Genomic DNA, 27,448 nt, shown 5'->3' on the forward strand with positions numbered 1-27,448 from the left:
CTACATTGGGGAGACCATGCAGACGTTATGACAATGGATGAATGAACACAGCTCGACAATGACCAGGCAAGACTGGTCTCTTCCTGTTGGCGAACACTTCAGCAATCACGGGCATTCGGCCTCTGATCTTCAGGTAATCATTCTCCAAGGCAGCCTTCCCAACATACAACGACGCAGAGTTGCTGAGCAGAAACTGATAGCCAAGTTTCGCACACATGAAGGTGGCCTCAACCGGGATCTTGGGTTCATGTCACACTATTTGTAACCCCTATGACTTGCCTGGGCTTGCAACATCTCACTTACTAACCTGTCTGGAGACAATACACATCTCTGTAACCTATGCTTAATGCTATCTCCACTCACATTGTCTGCACCTTTAAGACTTGATTAGCTGTAAAAACTCGCGTTCTAATCAGTATTCTGTAAACTGTGTGTGCCTTTATATGCTCTGTTTGTGATCAGAACTCCCACTCACCTGAAGAAGGGGCAAACCTTGAAAGCTAGTGGTGTTTAGTACCAAATAAACCTGTTGGACTTTAACCTGGTATTGAGAGACTTCTTACAGATAATGAAACCCTTTTACCTAACGTATGGTATTTTATTTAAATCAGAGAATTGGTAACTGTACTTCAAATCTACAAGAAACAAATGACTGCAAGTGGTACATTAAAGCAAGTAATAACTTGCATTTATATAACACCGCTCGTGACCTTAGACCTTCCCAAAGTACTTGATAGCCAACAGAGTACACTCTGTGCCAGCTATTGGCAACCTGTTCTTAGGTTGTGTCGATTGAAGGATAAATACTGGCCAAGACTTGGGGCGCAACTCCCTTGCCCTTTGATACAGTAACATGGGACCTTCGGCCCAACTGACAGATCTTAGTTCAACGCCTCAGTGGTAAGATAGCAACTCTGATGAATAAAGTGCGGCTCATTACTGCCCTGCAACTTACGCCCGGGTAATTTGTTTAGATCAAGATTTGTGACAGCGATTAGAAATACTTTGTTTTTGAGTCTTAATCACTTTGGGGAAAACGGAAACCCTGCAGAGGGGACACTGAAATTGAGCGTTAAACGTGACGAGTTTCTTCCCGCGTCGGACGACGCGTCTCTGACCCAAAAATAGATTGCAGAAGAAGGTGCTGAACAAGTGGTAGCTTGCACGATGAAGAGGGGAGATAAAGTGTAACCCATGATAGCTATTGCCTTCCATTTGGGTGATCCAATTGTGAGCTGTTTTGGCAAATTGCCGAAATTCTTTCGGTGGCTGCGGCCAAGGGAGTGCCTTCTCTGATTTTTTTTTCCCTATTGACGGTCCGGCCTGCCATTTGAGGCCGGCGTTGGACTTCCCGTAACACCAACGTGGACTTCATTTGTTTTGTTTAAACACGTAGAGTTGGCCTTCAACTGGTGCCTGGTAAATACAAAAAATCGCAAATCAGAAGGGTGTTGTCACGGTTGCCGACAGCCGCCCGAAGAGACAGCAGAAACCGGCTGGTGGTGAAGCCTGCTCTCGGAAAGTCCCTGCAATCAAACTTTCGTAACTTCAATACATTTCTCTCTCACTCTCACTTTGAGCAAACTCCCAACGAGCGAGTCATACCGTAACCTAAACTGCCGGAAGTAACCGGCTGGTTAAAGCCCGGCCGCTATCACACACCAAGCAGATGATCTTGCTTGAACATGAAAAGTGACCGATACTAGAACTGTCGATTGACCATGGCGGACTCGGAACAATTGGAAGAAAATCTGAAAAAACTAATCGTCCGTCTCCAGAACGTGGAGCAGGGGAAAGAAATTAACACTTTGCTTCAGATTTTGGACGATTTGATTCAGCTCACAACCGTTCAAAATGGTAAGTGCTTTGAGAGTTTATATATAGATATACTTTTAAAATCTGCCATCGGAAGACAGATCGGACATATTTTGACGCACAATCCTGATTGTTTACATCTCAAACAGCCTCAGTTTTATTCGGAAATAAGAATGTCCACATGCCGTTGCTGGTGGTGCTAGAATCGTTTGCCGATGTTGCCCGAATCCAACAGGTAAGCTCACTCGGCTTTCTCTTTATTGTGATCTACTTTCTATTTACGTCACGTAAAATTGATGGCCGGACTGGTGCAATTGAATCGTTAATAGTTTTGTTTTGGTCTAGTTTTGTTCAGCATACAAGCTCTTAACAATGCTTGATACCGTTTGCTTTTCAGACTTTAATTAAGCAAAATATTCACGAGAACTATTTCATGTATTGATTTCCACAACGTAAAGTGGCCTGAACCATGTCGATGTACGGCCATGTCACTTTTGCACGTCATTGAAAATGACGCATGCCTCTTCACTCCCCTGCTGTTTTCAAAAAGTTGGCCGATTACTTTCTTTGAACAACGTGTTGTTTCAAATGGAAAGCTGTTCTTGCCAAAATAGACCGGACTCAGTATAGACCTTGTGCATGTCTTTTACTGTCACTCCTCCACTGAGGCAGGTTTTGAGAATGCTTAAATCGACTTGTAAGTTGTATTGCAGGTACACTATACCTGACAGCACTTGAACTTGAGAGCTCTACATATGACAATGCAGAAAGCAATATTAACTCGTTTACCTACAGGAAATTTTCTACTGATAGGGAAGGTGCTGAAGTGGTTTGTTGGTTTTGTTCCATTGATATAATTATAATTAAAATAAAAGTGCAAGAAACTATCTGAGTTTAATTGCTTAAGAAAACAGGATAGCTGTAGAGCATGCAAAGCAAAGAATATTTGAGGCGATGTCTTTAATTTTAGCTTAATGCCTCTGTAAGGTGGCAGCAAATCCACTAATGGAGCATGAGTCAAATATTTAGTGTGGGATCGGAGCCAGATATAGTTTCCTTTCCTGAAAGGCAGTAGTGAACCATTTTTGGGTTTTTACAAACCTGGCAATGTTATGATCATGCCTGTGCACCATACCTGAAGATATGGGCTGGAATTTTCTGCCATGCATGCCCTGCGGTTGCTGCAAGCAGGACCAGAGAATCCCACTGGTATGAATGGCTGGAAAACTCTGGCCATGCGGTTCAAATTGCTGCTTGGTAGAACAGAACTCGAGTATTGCTGAAAAAAGAAGAGACATGCTGTTAAAACATTTAAAATTGCACCGATCAGGTCAGATGCAAGTATGCCAAATTTCAAAGGAAGCAACAATTTATATTGCACAAGCAAAAGGTACTGATTGGTTGGCATGTTGACTCTGTTTAAGTGTTGCCATGGGAAATGCAGCAAGGAACTAGGTCACCTACATTCTTGCCGAATTCAAAAAAAAGGGCAATATCTGGACACGTCGTGTTTTTCTGTAGTGGACAGGTTGCTGTTTATGACTATGTAGCTTCCAGTGAAGCTTAAGTGAGCCACATTGCAAGTCAGACTGATGATTTTTAATTACCTGTAAATGTAATTATTAGCTCATTTCGAATTGTTCCATAGGTGCTGCCCAAAGACAGAACCACATCTAATGTTAGACATTTATGTTGAGTTTTGCAAGCACAGGTTGTTTGAGTATGATCAGTATCAGTATATTATGAACAGCCTGAGAGAAATGCTCAGATTTGCATGTTGGGATTCTTGCAGCCCCACTTAAGAACATAACATAAGAACGTAAGAAATAGGAGCAGGAGTAGGCCATCTAGACCCTCAAGTCTGCCCTGCCATTCAATAAGATCATGGCTGATCTGATAGTGGTTTGGTTCCACTTATCCCCGCCTGCTCTCCGTAACCCTTAATTCCCTTATTGATCAAAAATCCACCTACCTGTGACTTGCTTTAAGATTGGCCTTATTGGCAATATGTTAAATGGGGCTCGAGTTATTTGTTCACCATGTAACATGACACAGAGTAGGACACACAAAAGCTATCCTATGGAATAATGGCTACCCCAATCAGATCATTGCTTCCCATGTACTGTGCATAACCACAAACAGACATAAGGTTACCTACCATTTTCAGATCTGAAAAGTACCTAGTTTAACTTGAATTGCCCTGGAAGGATAAGCTATCTCAAAAATTTGAGCAACTGGTGAAGCCAGCTGTTTCATGCTGATGCTATGCATTGGCAACATGATTGGTGTTTTCCATGAAGAGGATGCTGCCCTCGAGTCGAAAAGACATTCTGTTTATTATGCAGCTGAGGAATGTGATATGTGAATTTCCATGTCCATGCGATGCCAGTTTCATAGGCAATACACCCCAATAACTAGAAGATCATATCAGACACGATCTGGAACGTCTCACCTGAAAGACAGCATCGATACCTTGCTAACTATGCACCCTCTCTCACCTTTTTGATTTTTACAAGAAAATATAATCAGCCTTTTTCTGGAATTAGTTATTGAGTGAAAAAGGGACAAGCACTTAACCTTTGGTCGTATCTAAGGAAGTCACCAAGCAATCTGTTGTGTAAATTGGGCAAAAGAAATTTTGGGAGAGGAGGACATCCAGAATGAGCTCAATCCTCAACTTTCTTACAAATAGCTTAGCATATCAGTTGCTTCCCGCAAACTAAGGGATATGTTGTTAAATAAGAAACCAAAATTGGAGGAGCAGTATTTTATACTAAATACATCAATCTTGTTCTGAAATCAGCCAAGAGCCAACAGCTGGAGTGCAAAGGTTAAAATGGAAGAGGTACTTTCTCTTACTTTTTTGTAACTTGTATTTAAACCACCTGAATGTACTTTTCAATCCTTTTTAAGCTTGCACATCTTTCTTGGAGCCTGTCCTGATTAAAAAAAAAACAGCCTTGTTTTCAATTAAGGTGTAAATAAATGCAGCTCTCTTGGATATTTGAATGCCATGGCCTTTTATCTATTCCATGGTCCAAAATGTATTTGATCCAAACTCTTAGAGCGGTTTGGTATGAAGTTTTCTATTTTGCCAAAGTTATTGTGACTTTCTGTTCAGGAACATGCTAGGTTAAAGTCCAAAAGGTTTATTTGATAGCATGAGCTTTTGGAGCGCCACTCCTTCATCAGGTGAGTGCAGTGCATGGATGAAGGAGCTGCACTCCGAAAGCTCGTGCTACCAAATAAACCTGTTGGACTTTAACCTGGTGTTGTGAGACTACTTATTGTTCAGGAGCACTATGAAGGTTTGAAATTGCATTACGAACAAAAGGTAAAATAAATGTCTGTTAATGTTCTTCAAGGTAATGTGCTCCATTGTTTTGTTTTCTTACTTTGTCCAGACAGGTTGGTTTTTACTCTGTAAACTGATGGAGCTCTGTCCAGATATAATTAACAAATTGACAACTCCCCAAGATATGGGAAAGGATTGGGATGTCCTTGGAATACATCAGTAAGTATTTTCTTCATTCACGTGATGGGCTGAATTGTGTATGAAATAGTTCCAACATTCCAAAAGTAAATTTGCAGCAGAGTAGAAGAGCTTTCAGTTCCTTTATTAATAGTCCTTCATAATTTTTAAGATGAGTGGAATTACGGTGTGACAAGTTAAACAGGTATTATCCATTTTCAACTGTGGAAATAGGAATCTATAATGGAAACATAAGGACATGAGAAATAGGGAGCAGGAGTTGGCTAATTAACCCTTCCAGTCTTCACTGTTCAACAAGATCATGGCTGAAACTATCTTGAATCCACCTTTCCGCACTATTCCTATACCCCTCAGTTTTCTTTGAATCCAATAATCTATTGAGCGTTGTTTGGAATGTATTCAATGTTTGAACAGCCAGAGATTACTGAAGTCGAGAATTCCAAAGTTCACAATCACTTGGATGAAGAGATTTCTCCTCATGCTTAGTCTTAAATGTCAACCCCTTATTCTGAGATTATGACATGGGGAGGGGGTGGGATTTTCTGCCTCCATGTTCGGTGGAGTATCGAGGGGGAGTCCCAAAATTAATTTTCCACTGATGGGGTTTCCCCACTCAAATGTCCCTGCCAGTGACGTAATGGGATTCCTGCCATGAAAACTTGGGATCCCTATTAATGGATAGTGGTTCTCCTCACTGTATCAACCTTTCCACAAAGGTATTCTCCCCCTGCTGGTGTGATGACATGTCAGCAGGGTTTACAGCAACTTTTGTAAAATGGGGAACTGGCAAACAAACCCATCAGGGACGCACAGATGAGTACAGCCCCTGAGGGGAGAGGGTCATGCCCTGGCACTTCATCCTGGCACTGCTCTTTGGCACTTCTGTTGGAGATGTCCATGTGGAGGCTGGGGATGTGTATTCCTAGTAAGAAGTCTGACAACACCAGGTTTAAGTCCAACTGATTTATTTGATAGTAAACTTTCGACTTAAACATGGTGTTGTCAGATTTCTTACTGTGTTTACGCCAGCACTTCCACATCATGATGTGTGTTCCTAGTAGGGTTGTGGTTCTTTTAATTTCTATTTTGTTTAAAGGATGCCCCAATCTCTCAGGAGCTGAGGTTGCTGGGGATTCCCCACTCTCTTCTGACAAAATATGATAATCCCCTCATCTCCAACCAAGAAGCGATGTCTAGTGAGCCCTCATTGCGCTGCTCTAGGGAGATATATCCTTCCGTCATTAAGGAGATTAAAATTGCACATGATACTTCAGGTGTAGCCTGAATGTCTTGCATATTTGTGGTATACCTTCATGCTTATACTGTAATTCATTTTTTGATGCAGGTTAACATGCTATTGTCTTGATTGCTGCTGTATCTGCATGTTAACTTTGTTTTGCTCATGTGTGAGGATGCCCAGATAATCTGGATGAATCATAGAATAGTTACAGAATAGAAAAAAACCATTTGGCTCATTGAATCGTCATTGGCTTTCTACAGTACCAATTCAGTTAGCCCCACTAACCTGCTGTTTGCCAGTAACCCTGCATGTTTATCATTTTAGGGTGCTTATTCACTTCCCTTTTGAAAACACTGCAATTTTACCAGAGACAGATGTGGTAACAGGAAGCTTGCTCACCTGTTGGCTGCCTGAGACAGTATGTTAAGGACCTCTAAAGGGCCTAATACTGCCACACTTTGATTTTTATTGGCAGTGGGAGGGATTGGCTGCACTGCCATTCAGATTTGCCCACCCTTGCCACTCTAATCCCTCATCCTTCTTGCCAGGGTCTTCCAGACTGGCCCTGGGGAGACCCCAGATTCAGCTTGAAGTCCAGTTGTAATGCAGCTTGCTTCCATCTATGACTTGCTGCAGTACCAGCAATAGTTGCTTTTCCCAGTGGTGCTGCTTGGATCAGGACGCTCCCAGTCATTTGATTGGCTGGCAGCTCATAGAGGCAAGACAATTCCCCCATGAGCATGAAGTCCTGCGTCAAATCAATTAATGCCTCAATTGTTAGGCTCAGATCTAACATGAACACTGGGACATAGTGGAAAATTCAGATCTATGTCTCTCTTTGTAAAGATTAGGATCCTATTTGTCTTTTTAACTACTTTCTCAACTTGCCCTGCCACCATCAACAGTTTATAAGAATATAACGTAAGATCTAGAAGCAGGAGTAGGCCATCTGGTCCTTTGAGCCTACTCCATTATGGCTGATCTTTTCGTGGACTCAGCTCCATTACCTACCCGCTTACCATAACCCTTAATTCCTTTACTATTCAAAAATCTTTTTATCTTTGCTTTAAAAACATTCAACGAGATAGCATCAGCTACTTCCCTGGCAGGGAATTCCACAGATTCACAACCCTTCGGGTGAAGAGGTCCCTCCTCAACTCAGTCCTAAATCTGCTCCCCTTTATTTAAGATTATGTTCCCTCGTTCTACTTTTACCTGCCACAGGAAACAATCTCCCTGGTTCTATCTTAACAATTCCCTTAATAATTTTATATGTTTCTATAAGATCCTCATTCTTGTAGATTCCAATGAATATAGTACCAGTCTACTGAGTCTTCTCATAAGCCAATGCATCACAAATTTGGAATCAATCTAGGGAATCTCCTCTGCACTCCCTCTAATGCCAGTACATCCTTTCCCAAGTAAGGAGACCACAACTGTACAGTATTCCAAGTTTGGCCTCACTAACATCTTATACAGTGCAACATAACCACCCTGTTTTTAAGCTCTATCCCTCTAGCAATGAAGGACAAAATTCCATTTGCCTTCTGAATTACCTTCTGGACCCGCAAGCCAACTTTTTGTGATTCATGCATTAGGACACCCAGGTCCTTCTACACAGCAGCATGCTTCAATCTTTACCATTTAAATAATAGTTGACTTTGTTGTTATTCCTGCCAAAACAGATGACCTCACGTTTACCAACATTGTACTCCATCTGCCAGACTCTTGCCCATTCACTTAGACTATCAATATCCCTTTGCAGATTTTGTGTCCTCTGCACACTTTGCCCTTCCACTCATCTTAGTGTCATCTGCAAACTTTGACACACGACACTTGCCCCCAACTTCAAATCATCTATGTAAATTGTAAACAATTGTGGTCCCAACACTGATCCCTGAAGCACACCACTCTGGAGTGTGGCGACTAGGGGTTTTTCACAGTAACTTAATTGCAGTATTAGTGTAAGCCTACTTGTGACACTAAATAAAAATTTAACTTAAAATTAAACTCATCCAAGTCCTTACCATTAATTATAAATAACTTTGGCCCAAGTTCTGACTCTTACAATACCCTGTTAATTGGAACCCGCCAACATGCAAATGTCCAATTTATTCCTGCGCTTTATTTTCTGATGTGGAGATGTCGGCGTTGGACTGGGGTAAACACAGTAAGAAGTCTGACAACACCAGGTTTAAGTCCAACTGATTCATTACTATCAAATAAATCGATTGGACTTAAACCTGGTGTTGTCAGGCTTCTTAGTTTATTTTCTGCCCATTAACTAGTCCTTGATCCAAACTATTTATATTGTCCCCTATCCCTTGAGTTTAATTTTGTCTCATAGCTTCTTGTATGCTGCAGCCAGGGGTGTGAACCAGAACCGCAGGCCAGTAAGTGTAGGGAGTGGGAAGAAAAGTGAGACTGAGACAAACACAACACAGAGGAAAGCCACAGGGCACAGTGGGATTTTAGTTCTGCAGTGTGTTTGCTTCAATGCAAGAAGTATAACAGGTAAGACAGACGAACTGAGAATCTGACTTAATGCATGGAATTATGATGTTATTGCAATTACAGAGACATGGTTAAAGGAGGGACAGGATTGGCAGTTTAACATTCTGGGATTTTGTTGCTTTAGATGGGACAGAAGGGGAAACAAAAGGGATGGGGAAATTGTATTGCTAATTAGGGAGCACATCACAGCCCTGTTGAGGGAGGACACATTGGCAAGATCTTGTAATGAGGCATTATGGGTGGAGCTCAGGAATAGGAAGGATGAAATCACCAACGTTGGGAGTGTACTATAGACTCTCCAACAGCCCGCAGGAGACAGAGGAGCAGTTGTGTAGTAAGATATTGAAAAGGTGTGAATAAAGCAGGGTAGCTGTAATGGGTGACTTTAACTTCTCCCACCTTGCCTGGGACTCTCTTACAGCCAGGGGCTCAGATAGAGAGCAATTTGTGAGATGTGTCCTGTAGGGCTTTTTGATTCGGTATGTTGACAATCCAACTGGGGATGGGGGCTATATTAGATTTGGTGTTGGGGAATGAATCAGGCCATCTGATCGATGTTTCAGTAGAGAGCATTTTGTGCTTAGCAAACGTAATTCCATAAGATTTTGGGTAGTTGTGGATAAGGACAAGAGTGGTCCTTGGGTGAGGGCCAATTACATCCAAATTAGGCAGGAACTGGGTAATGTGGATTGGGAGCGACCATTTGGGGGCAAATCTAATTGTGGGAGGCTTTTAAAGGCCAGTTGATTGAAGTGCGGAATAGTCATGTGCCTGCAAAAATCAAGGGTTGAAATCGTAGGATTTGAAAACCATAGATGACAAGGGAAATTGTAAGCTGAGCTAAAAGGAAAAAGGAAACATATGATAGGTCTAGGCATCTAAAAACTGACAAAGCCCTTGAGGAGTATAATGAAAGTAGGGAGGAACTTGAACACGGAATTAGGAGAGCTAAAAGGGGCCATGAAATGTTATTATTAAACAGGGTCAGGAGAATCCCAAGACTTTTTATGAATGTATCAGTAGCAAGAGAAAGAATAGGCTTACTCAGGCATGTTGGCACAATGATTGGCACTGCTGCTTCACAGCACCAGGGACCCAGGTTCGATTCCTAGCTTGGATCACTGTCTTGGGGATTCTGCATGTTCTCCCCATGTCTGTGTGGGTTCCCTCTGTGTGCTCCAGTTTCCTCTTGCAGTCTGAAAGATGTGCTGATTAGGTGCATTGGCTATGCTTAATTCTCTTTCAGTACACCCAAACATGCGTCAGAATGTGACGACTTGGAGATTTTCACTGTAATATCATTGCAGTATTAATGTAAGCCTACCTGTGACACTAATAAATAAACTTAACTTCCCTCTATTGTCCTTGAGTTAATGCGTGGAGCCACAGGAAGTGAGTGGGATCATTAACGAGTACATTGTTTCGGTACTCACTGAGGACATGATGGATGTTGAGGTCAGGGATAATTGTGTGAAGACTTCAGAGAATGTCAATATATTGAAGGAGGAAGTGTTGGGTATCCTAAATTGCATTAATTTACACAAGTTCCTGGAGCCACGTGGGATCTATTCCAGATTACTGTAGGAGGTAAGGGGAGAAATAGCTGGGGCTTTAACAGATATCTTCACATCCTCTTTGACTACAGGTGAGGTTCCAGAGGACTGCAGAAGAGCCACGTGTTGTTCCCTTGTTTAAGAAAGGAAGCAGGCGTAATCCAGGAAATTGTAGGCTGGTGAGCCTGATGTCAGTGGTAGAAAAACTTTTGGAAAAGTTACAGACGGAGAGGATATACACACATTTGGTAGAAAATGGACTAGTTAGTGACAGACAGCGTGATATCGTACAGGGAAGGTCATGTCTCACCAACTTGATCTGAGTTTTTGAAGAGGTGACAAAGTTAAGTAATGAGGGAAGGGCTGTGGATTTAGCTTATATAGATTTTATTAAGGCATTTGACAAGGTCCCACATGGCAGACTGATACAAAAACTAAAATAACATGGAATTCGGGGTGGTCTGGCTGGAAGGATACAGAACTGGCTTGGTCATAGGAAACAGAGTAACAGTAGAAGGGCGTTTTTTCAGAATGGAGACCTATAGTGAATGGTATTCACCAGGAATCAGTGTTATGACCTTTGTTGCTTGTAGTCTATATAAATGATGTGGAGGAAAATGTGGGTGGTCTGATTAGTAACTTTGTGGATGATATGAAGATTGGTGGAGTTGCTGATAGTGCTGGGGATTGTCAGAGGATACAATAGGATATAGGTAGATTGAAGACTTGCGCACAGAAATGGCAGATGGAGTTTAATCTGGACAAATGAGGTGATATATTTTGGAGGATCTAATTTAGGAGTGAATTGGACTATAAATGGCAAAATTCTTAGGAACATTAACATGTAGAGGGATTTGGGCACAAAGGTCCACACTTCCCTAAAAGTGGCAACACAGGTGGCCAAGGTGACTAAGAAAGCATATGGCATGCTTGTCTACATTGGCCGAGGCATTGAGTACAAGAATTGGGAAATCATTTTGCAACCATATAAACTTTGGTTAGGCTGCATTTGGAGAATTGTGTGCAGTTTTCATCACCACACTACCAGAAGGACATGGAAGCTATGTCAAGAATGCAAAGAAGGTTCATCGGGATATTGCCTGGTCTGAAGGATGTTAACTATGAGGAGACGTTGAATAAACTAGGATTGTTTTCACTGGAAGGACAGTGGCTGAGAGGAGACCTGATAGAGATGTACAAAATAATGAGAGGCAAAGACTGGATGAATAGTCAGATGCTTTTTCCCAGGATGTAAGTGTCAATTAAAGGGGGCTCAAGTTCAAGCTGAGAGGGGAAAAGTTTAATGGCGATGTGCAGGGGAGTTTTTCCATGCAGAGAGTAGTGAGTACCTGGAACGCGCTTCCAGGGGAAGTGGTGGAAGCAGGCACATTAGTAACATTTAAGAGGCATCCGGTTGGGTACATGATTAGGGAGGGAATAAAGGTATACAGACTGAATAAAGACAGAAGGTTTTTTTTAGTTTAGTTTGGGCACCATGATTGGCACAGGCTTGGAGAGCTGAAGTGTCTGTTCCTTGTTTGTTTTATTGAACACTTTTTGAAATCCAAAAGGGCACATCTATCTATTAACACCCCCTTAACCATTCTGCTATTTACACCCTCAGAATTCTCTAACATAATTGTCAAATACACTTCCCTTTCATAAATCAATCTTGCCAAATCAAATCATGATTTTTGAAGAATTCTGTTATCACATACTGAAGAGATTTGGTCGTTTTGCCAACTAATATTAGGCTAAGAGTCCTATTGTTCCCTGTTTTCTCTTCATTCTTTCTTGAGTAACGGGGTTTGCGGTGTTGCAATCCTTGGGAGTTGTTCTAGAAATCTAAGCAATTCTGGAAAATCAAAACCAATATATGTAAAGCCTCTGCAACCACCTGTTTTAAAACTGTAGGTTGTCTCATTCAACAGATTTACTGCCATTTAATCTCACTGATTTTCCCAGTGCTACTTTTATTTCTACTTATTTCTTTAAGTTGTTCAGATTTACAGTTTGGTCCACTTTCTAGTATGAAGACAGATACTAAGTACTTGTTGAATGTCTCTGCTGTTTCCTCATTCCATTTCTAGAATTTTACTTAATTGGCCTCTGATGGGTTCATATTGACTTTCACCGGTCTCTTCCTTTTTACATGTACAGAAAAGCTTGGTGTTTTAATGTCTCTTGACAGGCTACCCTCATCTTCTCATTCCCTTTTTCCTTTGCAATTTCTTTGCCGAATTCTGAAATCCTTTTTCCTTTTCTTGCATAATAAATTTCCTCTTTTGACCTAATATTATCCTTAATTTTTCTGTTGGCTGAGGTTGGACCACACTTCCTATGGATTTTTGTGTTGTCAGAGGAAAGTGCATTTGTTGAAAATTATGGATTAATTTATTAAATTCTAGCCATGGCTTATCTATCATTATATCTATTAATGTAGTTTTCCATTCTACCTTAGCCAAGTTGCCAATTCAACCTGTATAGTTGTTTTGTTTAGATTTGAGACCCTAGTTTTTGACTTGACCTAATCACTTTCAAATTTGATATCAAATTCTAATATATTATTGTCAAGCTTCTCCTAAAGACCAGTAATACAAGGTTACTAATTTCCCTTGTATTACTGGTCTTTAACCTTGTATTACTGGTCAATCTAAAATAGTCTGCTTCCCGGTTGGTTATACTTGTTATAATTAATAGAGAAAACTATTTTGTACACACTTCATTAACTTGTTCACGACACTTAATGCAACTTTGGTTTTCCCAGCCTTTGCAGCATGGTTGCAAAGTGGTTAGCACTGCTGCCTCACAGTGCGAGGGATCCGGGTTTGATTCCTGGCTTGGGTCATTATCTGCACATTCTCCTCATATCTGCATGGGTTTCTGCTGGATGTTCTGGTTTCCTCCCACAGTCTGAAAGGCATGCAGGTTTATATTTTGCTTACTTTTGTGCAGCTTATAAACAACTCTATCCAAAGTTTTCTGGCTCTGACTGCTTATTACCTGTTTCTGCGTCTTCATTTTCTGAGCTGAAGTCCTTTCTCTTTACTGTCTATATCCCCTCCTTTATTATCAAGGTTACTCCTCCTCTTCTTCCACTTCACCCATTTATTCCAAAAGTTTAAGTTAAGGAGATAAATCCCCTGAACCTGATGATCTATATCAGAGTGTTGAAAGAGATGGCTGTAGGGAATGTGAATGCAGTGATCATCTTTCTGAATTTTGTAGATTCTGGACTGGAATGGTTGCTTATTGATTCAGAGGTAGCAAATTGAGCTCACTATTTAAGAAAGGTGATAAAGAAAAAAAACAGGAGACTATAGATCTGTTAGCCAATATCAGCAGTAGGGAAAATGCTGGAATATATTTTAAAGGTTATGATAACTCGGATTTAGAAAGTAATGATCAGGTTGGACAGAATTGACATGGCGTTCGGAAAATGAAATTGTGTTTGACAAAGCTGTGAAGTTTTTTTGAAGATGTTACTAGTTACCAGCAGAATAACTAAGGGAGAACCAATGAATGTAATGTATTTGGATTTTCAGGAAGCTTTTGTTATGAACTCACACAGCAGATTAGTAAGCAAAATTAGAACTCATGGGATTGGGGATAATATGCTGACATGGATTGAAATTGGTTAACAGAGAAGCAACAGAGAGTAGAGATAAGCAGATCATTCTCAGGATATCACAAGAATCAATGCTTGGGCCCCTGCTATTCATGATCTATTTAAATGATTTGGATGTGGGGACCGAATGTAATATTTTCATGTTTGCTGCTGAGACAGAACTTGGTGGGAATGCAAGTTGTGAGGAGGATGCAAGGAAATTTAGCTAGGCTGACTGGATGAGCATATAATGTGGGAAAATGTGAAGTTATCTATTTTGGTAGGAATAACAGAAATGCAAAGTATTTCTTAAATTGTGTATTTTTATTTTGTATTGTTAATTCTTACTGGTGGACAAGGGCACCCAGGATCCTTTATACATCAAAATTTTCTGATTGTTCACTATTTAAATAATACTCTGCCATTCTGTTTTCCTACCAAAATGGATAACTTCACACTTATGAACATTATACTGAATTTGCCATATATCTGTCCACTCATTCAACTTGTCTAAATCACTTTGAAGCTTTGTTATTTCCTTCTTGTCACTCAGTATTCCACCTAGTTTTGTGTTCATCGGCAAACTTGAGAATATTACATTAGCTTATTTTTACCCAAAAACATGGGCTCTAAAGCCTTGAAATTTCCCTGGTTGATTTTAATTTCCTCTTTTGTGGATCTCTTGCACCCACAACACCCCACTTCCATTCTTATTTTATAACCTGTCTACTTCCCTAATTATTCAATTTATCAGGAAACTGGGCCCAGTCTGGCTTAGGCGGAGCCTGTCCTAGTGGAACCTGTCTTGCGCTGGTGCTAGTGGTGCATGAGGCGAAATCCCTGCCCCCCAAACCACTATTCTTCCATTCGTTTGACCTTCTGAATTGCTTATCCTTTTGCCACTTGGCGTGTGCCTCAGGCAACAATCTAGAGATTGTTGCTTTATAGGTTTTGCTTTTAATTTGGATCCTAGTACCTCAAACTCTCTTTTCAGCAATGGCATCAATCCAAATTCTATGCATTCTGCACATTAAAAGATAAAGACAAAATACAGAAAGTAAAAATGAGCACTGAACTTTATCTATGAAACTTAGCTGAATCAGTTCTGTCTTCCAACTGTCTTTGTCTGAAACATGTTATTTAGCCTTGATTCCATGTGCAAAGGTAAGGAAACTCAACTAGCAATGCGTTCTATGGTAGCATGCTCATAGTTTCATAAAATAGAATATCCTCCAACTGATTGGAGCAATGTTTCGGTACATTTCTTAATGGTAGATACTTTATGTGGAGCAAAAGAGATTGCAGTTTATTTTTCATACGTTAATGGTTTAATTTAACATACGTATAATTCAGTCTTTTTCTGATATTGGGGATAATTCCATTTAATTTCAAATTTGTCGTGGCAGTCTTTCTTCTTTCAGTTAAGGTTTTGATTCTTTACTTACTTTTCCTAGTTTGTTGCTGATTGCTTATTCCCTTTCGTCACACTCGTCATTGTGCTTTGCACCTGTTTTATTCCTCCATGTCACAACTAGGCTCTTCTCTCCTTAATTCTTAATGATTTTCTTCTTTTGCTTTTTTCTTCTCAATTTCCACGCTATATTCTATATTAATATTACAAGCAATATTAAATAACTTGATGACATCCTTTTTAACCAATTTGTGATGCTTCCTTATACCTATGTAGCTGCTTATTGTCTTTTTCAATTCTTGTTGATTTATGTAGCTCTTCCACCTCTGCACCCATATAAAGTGAACAGCTTTCTGCTGTTTTTCCATTTCTTTTTTAAACACAATTGCAATTTAGATAGTTATGAGCAGTTCTTGCTTGCGGATTTTTCTGTGGCTCATAATCACGATTAACACTTAAGAATATTTTAAATACTTTATTAACTTTTCCACCATGTTTCTTTGCATCCTTGAACCCGCTGCCTCTTGATGGATTGTGGTATGGCAGGTTTCCAGTAGCTCTCCCATGTGACTATTATTCTCATATGAATACGGATGGTGAGTGTTGGTACACTATTCTTCAGAAAAAAAACAATAATGCCAAGTCTGATTACTGTCAGTGCAATTTGAATGGAATAAAGAAAACGTCAAAATTGGTAAAGTGGAAATACATTGTTGACTGTTTCATTTACTGTCACAATATAACTTGACCATGTGCGTTGACGCTCTGAATATTGGTGTGTTTTCAGCAGCAGCTACTGGAGCTAAGGCTTTATTGACTTGTTTATTTTCTATCCTTAATAGGTGTTGAAAGTTTGTAGCGCTTGAAATTGGCTAACACAACACAGTGCTTGGGATATTTGTGTGACTTCACCAGAAGCACTACTTCGAACAGTATTATCAGGGTGGGAGGGATCTCTTGTAGCAATTTAAGAAAAATGTCAGAAGCATCAGAAATCATTTTATATTGAACTTGCATTTTTTAAATTGTTTATTCCAATTTTTAAAACATCTCCTTTTCTTTTTTCCCTCATTTGTATTTTAGACAGATCCTGAATTTGTTGAGCACTTATAATTTTCATCCTACCGTACTGCTGCTTGGCCTTAAGGCATTAACACTCCTTGTTCAGTCAGGTACAGTAATTCCAGTTAACGTCTGAAAAACATTGTTGACAATGTATCTCTTCTCTCTATATTTTGTGACTTTGATGAAGGTTGAATCCATACATGAAAATGTAATGTACAAAAGGCTCACTATTATTTGTTTTGTATCAACTTAATTCTCTTCTAATTAGGATAGTAATTGTTGCAGAAAAATATAGCACATTGTTGTCAGACATCTGAATACGTATTCATTGTATAATTTGCCAATTTTAATTGATTTGAATCTGAGCGTTAGATTATTAAATAGTTTGCAATTTTCTGCAAAAATTGGGTGTATGGTGCATGCAGTGATACAATCGATTCTACAATGAACCTGTCTGTGAAGTGAAAATCTATGCTTTCTGGTAGAATGTACACCACTGATTAAGTGTCACAAGGCCATGCCTTTTTTTTAAACTATGAATTTTTAACTTTCAATTGATGAGATATTTTGCAAGTTGAAGTGAGATAGAGTAATGACCACATTCCGAGGTGAAGGTGAGAAAAAAAGAAGTCACCCTTGGGGGTATATGAGGAAGGAGACATTTTCTACAATTCAGATACCCATTGAAATTCAAGTCTCTAAAGAAGATGCATTAAAAATGCAAAGTACTGGATGGAGTGCAGTGAAGAGTTACCAGACTGATTTCTGGGATTGAGTGGGTTAGGATTGTTGTTCCTACAGAGTTCAGAAGAATGGGGGGGTGGGAGACGGGTTTCATAGAAAACTATAAAATTCTAACAGGGTTAGAGAGAGTAGATGCAAGAAGGATGTTCCTGATGGTGGGGGTGTCCAGAACCAGGGGTCACAGTCGAAGGATACAGTGCAGACTGTTTAGGACAGAGTGGTCAACCTGTAGAATTTGCCACCACAGAAAATAGTTGAGGCCAAAACACTGTTTTCAAGAAGCAATTAGATATAGCGCTTGAGGCAAAAAGGATCAAAAGATATATGGGAAACATGGGATCAGGCTATTGAGTTGGATGATCAGCCATCGTGGCTGATGAATGGCCTCCCCTGCTCTAACTTTGTGTTTCTACAATGAAACAATGGCTGTGGCAAGCCCACCTGAAATCTTTTGGAAGTGCGGAATGGGTGAAGTATTTTAAGGCAATGCTGTGCAGCCATTTTGCAAGGGACACAGGTTGTGTCGAGAAAGTCTTCAACAAAAACATAGAAATCATAGAAATCCTACAGTGTGGAAAGAGGCCATTTGGCCCATCGAGTCTGCACCAACCACAATCCCACCCAGGCCCTAATCCCAGATACCTACATATTTACTGCTAATCCCCCTAACCTATGCATCTCAGGACACTAAGGGGCAACTTTAGCACAACCAATCAACCTAACCTGCACATCTTTGGACTATGGGAGAAAGTAAAAAGTCTGACAACACCAGGTTTTAGTCCAACCGATTTTATTTGATAATAGACTCACAAGCTTTCGGGGTTAGTCCCTTCATCAGGTGAATGGAGAGTTCTGGCCTCAGACAGAGCATATAAAGCACAGACAGTTTACAGATTACTGATTAGAATGCGAATCCTTACACCTAACCTGCTGTTCAAGACCTGAAGTGGCTGACAATGTGAGTGGAAGGAGCACTGATCACAGGTTAAAGAGATGTGTATTGTCTCCAGACAGTACAGTAAGTGAGGTTCCTCTGTGAGGTTCCTAAAATACTGTCTGTGCTTTATATGCTCTGTCTGAGGCCAGAACTCTCCATTCATCTGACGAAGGGACTAACCCCGAAAGCTTGTGAGTCTATTATCAAATAAATCGGTTGGACTAAAACCTGGTGTTGTCAGACTTTTTACTGTGTTTACGCCAGTCCAACGCCAGCATACCCACACTATGGGAGAAAACCAGAGCACCTGGAAGAAACCCATGCAGACATGAGGAGAATGTGCAAACTCCACACAGACAGTGACCCAAGCCGGGAATCAAACCCAGTTCCCTGGAGCTGTGAAGCAGCAGTGCTAACCACTGTGCTCCCATGCCACCCTTCACGGCAACAGACTGAAGTCTGACAAAAAGCATAACAAGCAGGGCTGTGGCTCTGACTGCAACAGGAAATCCCTGTATTTGCAGTACTGTTGAGTATAAGTGCTTTTAAAAGAGATCCAAACGTTCCAAGGATTTTGCATCAAAGGGGAGAGTGGCCACATTTCCCCAAAGTGAAGTGAGTAAGCCTGTAGTGATATTGAAGGATGCAGGAGCCACTCAGACTCTGTGCTGGGAAAAGACATGACCTTTCCACCAGAATGTTCAGCAAGTGCCAAGATGTTGGCTAAGGGTATTGAAAGCAGGCACATGCTCATGCTCTTCTACTAGTTGCAACTGGAGTGCGATCTTGTGTCAGGATCAGTGACCATGGGAATTAATCCCAATTTTCCACAGGATAGAGTTGTCCTCCCCGGCAATGACCTGGTGGGATCCAAAGTGATAATGTCCTCAGTAGTCTCCGAGAAATTGACCGAGCTTAGGAAGACAAAGAGGCTGCAGGAGAAATTGCTTGAAAGAAATTTTCTTTCACTCTACGGTAACCGGGCTTAAACAGACCAACTACTCCACTGGAGATTGAAGAAGTGCCACAGGCAAATTTGCATTCCAACCATTATTGTTGCAACCATTATTCCAACCATTCCAGCCCTACAGTCTGTTTATCTGAGACCTTTTTTGGGGAGTCAAGAGGACCCCTAGCAGACATTATGTGGATTTTTCTTGGTTGGGATTTGGTAAGCTTAGCGTTGTTTAGTTAGCTAAGGCTTCCCAAAATAACTTGAAGCTGAGGCAAAGGCAATCCCTGAATGATATTACATCAAAAATGAGGTGCTGACGAGGAAATAGAGATCCCCTCACAGACTTGCAGAGGGAGAATGGATAGTGATCTACCAGATAGTAGTGCTGCCGAGGTACCAATGGGAAATATTGAGGATAGCACATGAAATCGTAATAGCTGGGCATGTTGTTATGCAAAGCTCCACACTGGATAGGCAGCCTTTTTACTAGTCACACCTCCACAACGATGTAGTCAGGTTTTGTAGAACCTGCCAGACCGGGCAGGTTCAGGGAAAAACCCTAGCCTGCAATAAAACCTGCACCTATGATTCCCGTGCTGGCTTTTGGGGAACGATTCAGCACGGTGTTCGTGACTGTGGGGCTTTATCATCAGACGTTTGGCTACCTGGTTGCCAGAGGCTAATCCCCTGAGAGCCATATCTGCCAAAGTAGAGGTGGGCAATTGAACACAATTCTTTATTTGGTACGGATTGCCATTGATATTCAGTCAAATCAGGGCTCAAATGTCATAAGCCATAAGACCATATGATATAGGAACAGAATTAAACCATTCAGCCCATGTAGTCTGTTCCATTATATGATCATGGTTGATGTGATTCTCAACCACATTCTCCCACCTGTTCCCTCTAATCTTTAATCCCCTTGCCAATCAACGTATCTATCTTTGTCTTTACTTGTAATGACTTGACCTCACCAACCTTCTGTAGCAATGAATTCCATAGATTTGTCATCCTCTGGCTGAAGAAATTCCTTCTTGTTGTGGGTCTAAAAGGTCACCCCTTTCTTTGGAGGCTGTGCTCTTGGATCCTAGTCTCTCCTACTAATGGAAACATCTTCTCCATGTCGACTCAATCCAGCCTTTTCAGTATGTTTCAATGAGATTCCCCCCTCTCCCCTCCCCCCACACCCATTGTTCTAAACTCCATTGAGTACAGACCTAGAGTCCTCAAATGTTCCTCATGTGTTAAGCCTTTCATTCCTGGGATCATTCACATGAACCTCCTCTGGACACTCTCCCAAGACCAGAATATCCTTAGATATAGGGCCCAAAATTGCTCACAATATTCCAAATGTGTTCGGACCAGAGCCTTATAAAGCTTCAGCAGTACATCCATGCTTTTGTGTTCTAGTCCTCTCAAAATAAATGCCAACATTGCATTTGCCTTCCTAACTACCAACTCAACCTGCAAATTAATCTTGAGAGAATCCTGAACTAGGACTCAAATTACTTTCCGCTTCTGGTTTCTGAATTCTCTCCCTATTTAGAAAATGTTTATTTTTTATTAGTTTATTTATTATGAATTTATAATTTTATGCACCTCTATTCTTCGTACACTTTCCCACTAGAGTTTTAGTTGGATGAAGATAATCGTACAGCCCTGAGGAATGTGTTTGCTCTAATGGACTGGGCAAAAATATTAAAGACAGTAAGAAGCCTCACAACACCAAGTGAAAGTCCAACAGGTTTATTTGGTAGCAAAATCCACTAGCTTTCGGAGCGCTGCTCCTTTGTTAGGTAAGTAAGAGTTCTGTTCACAAACAGGGCATATAAATACACAAACTCAGTTTACAAAATAATGGTTGGAATGCGAATCTTTGCAGGTAATTAAGTCTTAAAGGTACAGACAGTGTGAGTGGAGAGAGCATTAAGCACAGGTTAAAGAGATGTGTATTGCCTTCACAGGACAGTTAGTGAGATTTTGCAAGCCCAAGCAAGTCATGGGGGTTACAAATACTGTGACATGAACCCAAGATCCCAGTTGAGGCCGTCCTCATGTGCGGAACTTGGCTATCAGTCTCTGCATTGTGTGTCGTGAAGGCTGCCTTGCAGCTACAGGAAAGGACGTCCCAAGACATGGTACAATGAATACTGCTTGACAGTCACCAGGCAAGAGTTTTCTCTTCCTATTGGGGAACATTTCAGAGGTCATGGGCATTCGGCCTCTGATCTTCGGGTAAGTGTTCTCCCAGGGTGCCTTCAAGGCACACGACAGCTCAGAGTCGCTGAGTAGAGACTGATAGCCAAGTTCCGCACACATGAGCTCGGCCTCAACCAGGATCTTGGGTTCATGTCACACTACCTGTAACCTCTGTGACTTGTCTTGGTTTACAAAATCTCACGAACTGGCCTGTCTGGAGACAATACACATCTCTTTAACCTATGCTGAATGCTCTCTGCACTCATATATTTTCTAAGACTTGATTACCTGCAAAGATTCGCATTCCAACCATTATTTTGTAAATTGAGTTTGTGTCTTTACATGCCCTGTTTGTGAACAGAGTTCCCACTTACCTGATGAAGGAGCAGTGCTCCGAAAGCTAGTGGATTTTGCTACCAAATAAACCTGTTGGACTTTAACCTGGTTTAACCTATTTACCCCAATCCAACGCTGGCATCTCTACATCAAAAATATTAAAGGACAGGGCATTTGAAGAACAGTGGCAAATGTTTAGGGAGATACCAAATACCTCTCAAAGTATATTCCTGAGCGGAAGAGAAATTGTAAAAAAAAAGGTGAAAAATTATCCATGGCTTGACAAGGAAGTGAAGGATAACATAAAGACAAAAACTAAGGCATATCATACTGCAAATGTTAGTGGCAGTCGAGAGCATTGGGAGAACATTAAATGTCAGCAAAGAATTACTAAAAGCAAAATCAAAAGAGTTAAGATGAAGTGCAAAGGAAACTAGCAGAAAACATAAGCACTGATACCAAAAGCCTGTATAAGTATACAAAAAGGAAGAGAGGTAGTCAAAGTAAATGTTGGCCCTTTAGAGGATGTTAATGGCGAGATAATAATGGGAAACTCAAAATGTTTTGTGTCTCTCTTCACAATGAAAGGTAATTTTTTTCCCAAAAGCTGCAGTTACTGCAGTGGAACTTGAAGAAATTATTATAACTAGGGGGAAGGTATTAAGTAAACTGATTGGATAAAAGGCAAATAAGTTCCTGGGGCATGATGATGTGCACCCTAGGGTATTAAAAGAGGTGTAGCAGAGATTTTTTAAAATCTGATTTAATATTGTCACATGTATTAACAGTGAAAAATATTGTTTCTTGTGCACTATACAGACAAAACATACATTCATAGAGAAGGTAACGGGAGTGCAGAATGTAGTGTTACAGTCATAGCTAGGGTGTAGCGAAAGATCAACTTAACGCAAGGTAAGTCCATTCAAACGTCTGACAGCAGCAGGGAAGAAACTGTTCTTGAGTCGGTTGGTCCGTGACCTCAGACTTTTGTACTTTTTTTCGGAAGGAAGAAGGTGGAAGAGAGAATGTCCGGGGTGTATCGGGTCCTTAATTATGCTGGCTACTTTGCCAAGTCAATCGATGAGAGGCTGATTTGCATATTGGATGCATTATGCAAAATCCCTGGATTGTGGAAGGGTACTAATGAATTTGAAACATGCTAATATAACACCCTTTTTCAAAAAAGGAGAGGCAAAAGGTGGGAAACTATAGAACAGTTAGTTCCCTCTATGGTAGGGAAGTTGCTAGTCATTCATTGAGGAGATAACTGAATACTTGGAAAAATAAACTCAATTCACCAGTGATAGTTTTATGAGAGGCTAGTTATACTTGACAAACTTGCTGAAGTTCTTTGAGGCTGTAACCAGCAAGGTGGATATTACGGATCCTGTGGATGTGGTATATCTAGACTTCCAGAAGGCATTTGACAAGGTGCCGCATAAAAGATTGATCCGGGAAGTTAGATTTCAGGGGTTAAGGATAGAGTATTGGCTTGGATAGAGGATTGGCTGACTGATAGAAAGCAGAGGGTTGAATTAAATAGGTCCTTCTTTGGATGGCAACCTATAACTAGTCGGATGCTGCAGGGTTCAGCTCTCAACTATTTACAGTCTATATAAATGATCTGCAAGCAGGGACAAAGTGGAACATAGCAAAATTTGAGCGTGAAGGTGGGAAAACAGGCTGTGATGAGATGCTGAGTTTACAGAAGGATGTTGACAGGCGAGGAGAATGGGCCAGAGTCTAACAGATGGAGTTTAATGTGGATAAATGTGTAGTCATCCATTTTAGTCAGGAAAAATAAAAGGACAAATTATCATTTAAATGGGAAGCAGATTCAAAGTGTGTCAGTGCAGAGGGATCTGGGTGTCCTTGTGCATGAATTGCAGAAAGTGGGTATGCAGGTGCAGCATATACCAAGAAACAAAAATTGCATTTATTGCAAAATGACAGAATTTGAAAAGTAACAAAGTGTTGTTCCAGTTGTATAAGGCATTGGAAAGACCATACCTGGCGTATTGTGTCCAGTTTTGGTTTCTTCGGGCCTGGAGGTAGTTCCGAGGAGGTCCACCAGATGGATTTTTAAAAAAATTAATTTGTGGGACATGGGCATCACGGCTGGCCAGCATTTGTTGCCCTCCCTAGTTGCCCCATGAAGGTGGTGGTGCACTGCCTTCTTGAATCACTGCAGTCCATGTTCTGTGGGTTGACCCACTATACCGTTAGGGAGGGAATTCCAGGATTTTGACTCAGTGAATGTGAAAGAATGGCAAAACATTTCCAAGTCAGCATGGTGAGTGGCTTGGAGGGAGACTTACAGGTGGTGGTGTTCTCATTTATCTGCTGCCTTTGTCCTTCAAGATGGAAATGGTTGTGGGTTTGGAAGGTGCTGTCTAAGGATCTTTGGTGAATTGGGAACTGAATGTTTGTAGATATTGTGCCAATCAAGCGGGCTGCTTCATCCTGGATGGTGTCAAGCTTCTTGAGTATTGTTGCAGCTGCACCCATCCAGGCAAGTGGAGAGTATTCCATCACACTCTTGACTTGTGCCTTGCAGATGGTGGATAGGCTTTGCAGAGTCAGGAGGTGAGTTACTTGCCACAGTATTCCTTTTCCTAGCCTCTGACCTACTTTTGTAGCTGTTCTGTTTGTGGTGAATCCAGTTAAGTTTCTGGTAAATGGTAACCCCAAGTAAGTTGACAGTGGGGTATTCAGTGATGGTTACAACATTGAACATCAAAGGGCAGTGGCTTGAGTGTCTCTTACAGGTGATGGTCGTTGCCTGGTATTTGTTAGGCGTGAATGTGAATGTTACTTGCCACTTGTCAGCCCAAGCCTGAATATTGTCCAGATCTTGTTGCATTTGAACATGGACTGCTTCAGTATCTGAGGAGTCATGAATGGTGCTGAACATTGTGCAATCATCAGTGAACATCCCCATTTCTGACTTTATGGTAGAGGGACATTAGGGCATTACCATGAGGGACTCCTGCAGAGATCACTGACCCTCCACAACCACAACCTATGTACCAGGTATGACTCCAATCAACAAAGAGTTTGCCCTCTGATACCCATTGATTCCAGTTTCACTAGGGTTCCTTGATGCCATACTGGATCAAATGCAGCCTTGATGTCAAGGGCAGTCATACTCACCTCACCAGGGATGCAAGGGCTGTCGTATGAGAAGCGGTTGAATAGCTTGGGTTTGTACTCACTGGAATTCAGAAGAATGAGGGGGGATCTGATTGAGGTATATAAAATGCTAAAGGAGATTGATAAGGTGGATATTGAACAGATGTTCCCCCTTGTGGGACAGTGTAGAACAAGAGGTCGTCAAAGTGAGAGGAGGTGGTTCAAAAGCAAGAGGAGGAGAAACTACTTCTGTCAGAGCGTTGTGAATCTGTAGATCTCAGTGCAATGGAGGTAGAATTAATTGACAGATTTGAGAAAGAGATAGGTACGTTTCTGATGAAAAACAGGATAAAGAACTGTGGGGAGCAGGCAGGAAAGTGAAATTGAAACCAGGATAAGATCAGCCATGATCATGTTAAATGGCAGAGCAGGCTTGAAGGGCTGAATTGCCTACTCCCGCTTCTTGTTCCTGTGTTCACATTGCCTAATGAAATCTGTTGATCTCAATCTTAAATTTTAATTGACCTACACAACCTCGGAAAGGTGCTGAAATTTGGATGGGAGGTGATGTTTGTTCATTAAATAAGAATGAAAATACTAATTGCACAATCTAATAGGTCAGTAAAATTATAGTCAGCAACAATCAAAGTAGGTGATGTGAACTGTGACTGCCTGGTTAGCAATTTCATATTCGTTCATTAACGTTGTGATTGCATATCAGTTATTAATCTTTCACCATGCATCAAGTTTATGAGCATATAGGTAGATTTAAATCCCACCAAAACAAAATCAGAACCAATAGAAAGTGCTGTTTTTTAAAAATACATTATTGTATATCGAAGGACCAAGTACAAAGAGTTATTACCTTAGAATTTAGCAGATTGTTGAACTGGCTATGAATTGTTCTTTGGAAGTGCATCCATTATCTGCATTGCACCCTGTTAAGAACTATTACAATTGCCTCTTATCTTCAACGGTGTAGTTTTCATCTTTAATTAATTACATTTGCCTCAGTAAAGATTAGGAAAGTTTTTCAACCAGAATATTATACAAGGTTAAGAGTGAATTTCGGATGTACTCTAATCTTTAATGTGTGAGCGTTTAGATAACCATGAAGTATTTGAGTTTTTTTTAATCATGATTTATGATGATGGATAGGAACATTTGGATAAGTAACACATTATTTGTTGTCAGCAATATAAAGTATTACATAAAGTTTTTACAGATGAATTAAACTGGAAATCTAAAATAACAGAATATGCTGGAAATTGGCAATAGTTTAATTAACAACTCAGCTGGAGCCTTTTTTCAGAATTCCAAATTAATACTTTTGTGAGAAACCATTTTTACCCAGTCTAAATGATGACAAATGTATTTGTGAAGGAGGCTATCATAATTCATTTGTGCATGTACCAGGTATAAGTTTTTTTTTAAAAAGATCATCCTCTGCCTGGCTTAAGTTTATCCCACAACAAACTTTTTATGCACTATTCATTTTTAGTCCTGCAGTCTTCTTTTGAATCCTTTATATGTGGCTTTGTAGCTCTGATATTTTATTTCCATTTTCTTACATTGGTGCAATGTTGTCAGTTATGTTCTGTGCAAACATTCATGAACTGCAGAAATATGCTGATATACAGTTGCAATATATGATTAAAAAAAGGCAAAAAAGATGTTGGCATTTATTCCAAAAGGGACTGAAATATAGAAGTAGAGAAGTATTGTTGCAGTTATAAAGGTGTTGGTGAGATCACATCTGGAGTATTGTGTCCAGTTTTGGTCTCCTTATTTGAAGAAGGATGTGGTGGCATTGGAGGAGGCTCATTAGATTGATTCTGGGGATGAAAGGGTTGCTGTATGGGGAGAGATTAAACAGTTTGGGGCAATCTAGAACAAGAGGTCACAGATATAGGTTGAGAGGTGGTAGATTTAAAACTGAGATGAAGAGGACCTACTTCTAACAGAGGGTGGTGGATTTGTGGAACTCGCTGCCTTCATAGCACGGTGGTATGAGAATCGATAAATTGTTTCAAGAAGGAGATGGATATATTTCTGATATTAAGAAAAGGGATGTGGAAACAGGTGGGGAGGTGGATTTGAGACTGGGGAGAGATCAGCCATAATCTGATTGAATGGTGGAGCAGGCTCAAAAGTGTTGAATTTGCCTACTTCTGCCCCTAATTTTTATGTTCTGCACACCTTTTAACATAATGCTGCTTTTGAAATCACATTGCAGATGAAATTTCATTATTACTTCGAGATGATGAAATGGATGTGTTTTCTTTGGTTCTTGATGGAATGAAGACATTTGCTGACCATTGTGAAATTCAGATGTATGGATGTCAAGTGTTGTGCGCACTTTTAGAAAAAGGTAATTCAGTGTCATAAATATTCTAGGAGCAGTATCACTGAAAAAGTAATCGTCAAAGTATTTTTCATATATTCTT

The 27,448-nt window shown here is 40.6% G+C and overlaps 1 protein-coding gene across 3 annotated transcripts in view; it reads left to right on the forward strand.

The window, feature by feature from the left end:
* The first annotated feature begins 638 nt into the window (after window positions 1–638).
* lrrk2 (leucine-rich repeat kinase 2) overlaps window positions 639–27,448 on the forward strand; it is a 157,843-nt gene continuing 131,033 nt past the window's right edge. The window contains exons 1-5 of one of the 3 annotated variants that reach the window (XM_080207288.1): window positions 639–1,857; window positions 1,965–2,050; window positions 5,220–5,329; window positions 16,717–16,805; window positions 27,238–27,372. In XM_080207288.1, coding sequence (XP_080063414.1) covers window positions 1,722–1,857; window positions 1,965–2,050; window positions 5,220–5,329; window positions 16,717–16,805; window positions 27,238–27,372 — 556 coding nt within the window. In that variant the 5' untranslated portion in view covers window positions 639–1,721. Of the gene's footprint in view, window positions 1,858–1,964; window positions 2,051–5,219; window positions 5,330–16,716; window positions 16,806–27,237; window positions 27,373–27,448 lie in introns of those variants that run through there. The other 2 variants (XM_080207289.1, XM_080207290.1) reach the window with 2 other exon arrangements.

Source organism: Carcharhinus amblyrhynchos, chromosome 19 (assembly GCF_965287045.1).
Source record: "Carcharhinus amblyrhynchos chromosome 19, sCarAmb.v2.hapA, whole genome shotgun sequence".
Classification (NCBI taxonomy): domain Eukaryota; kingdom Metazoa; phylum Chordata; class Chondrichthyes; order Carcharhiniformes; family Carcharhinidae; genus Carcharhinus; species Carcharhinus amblyrhynchos.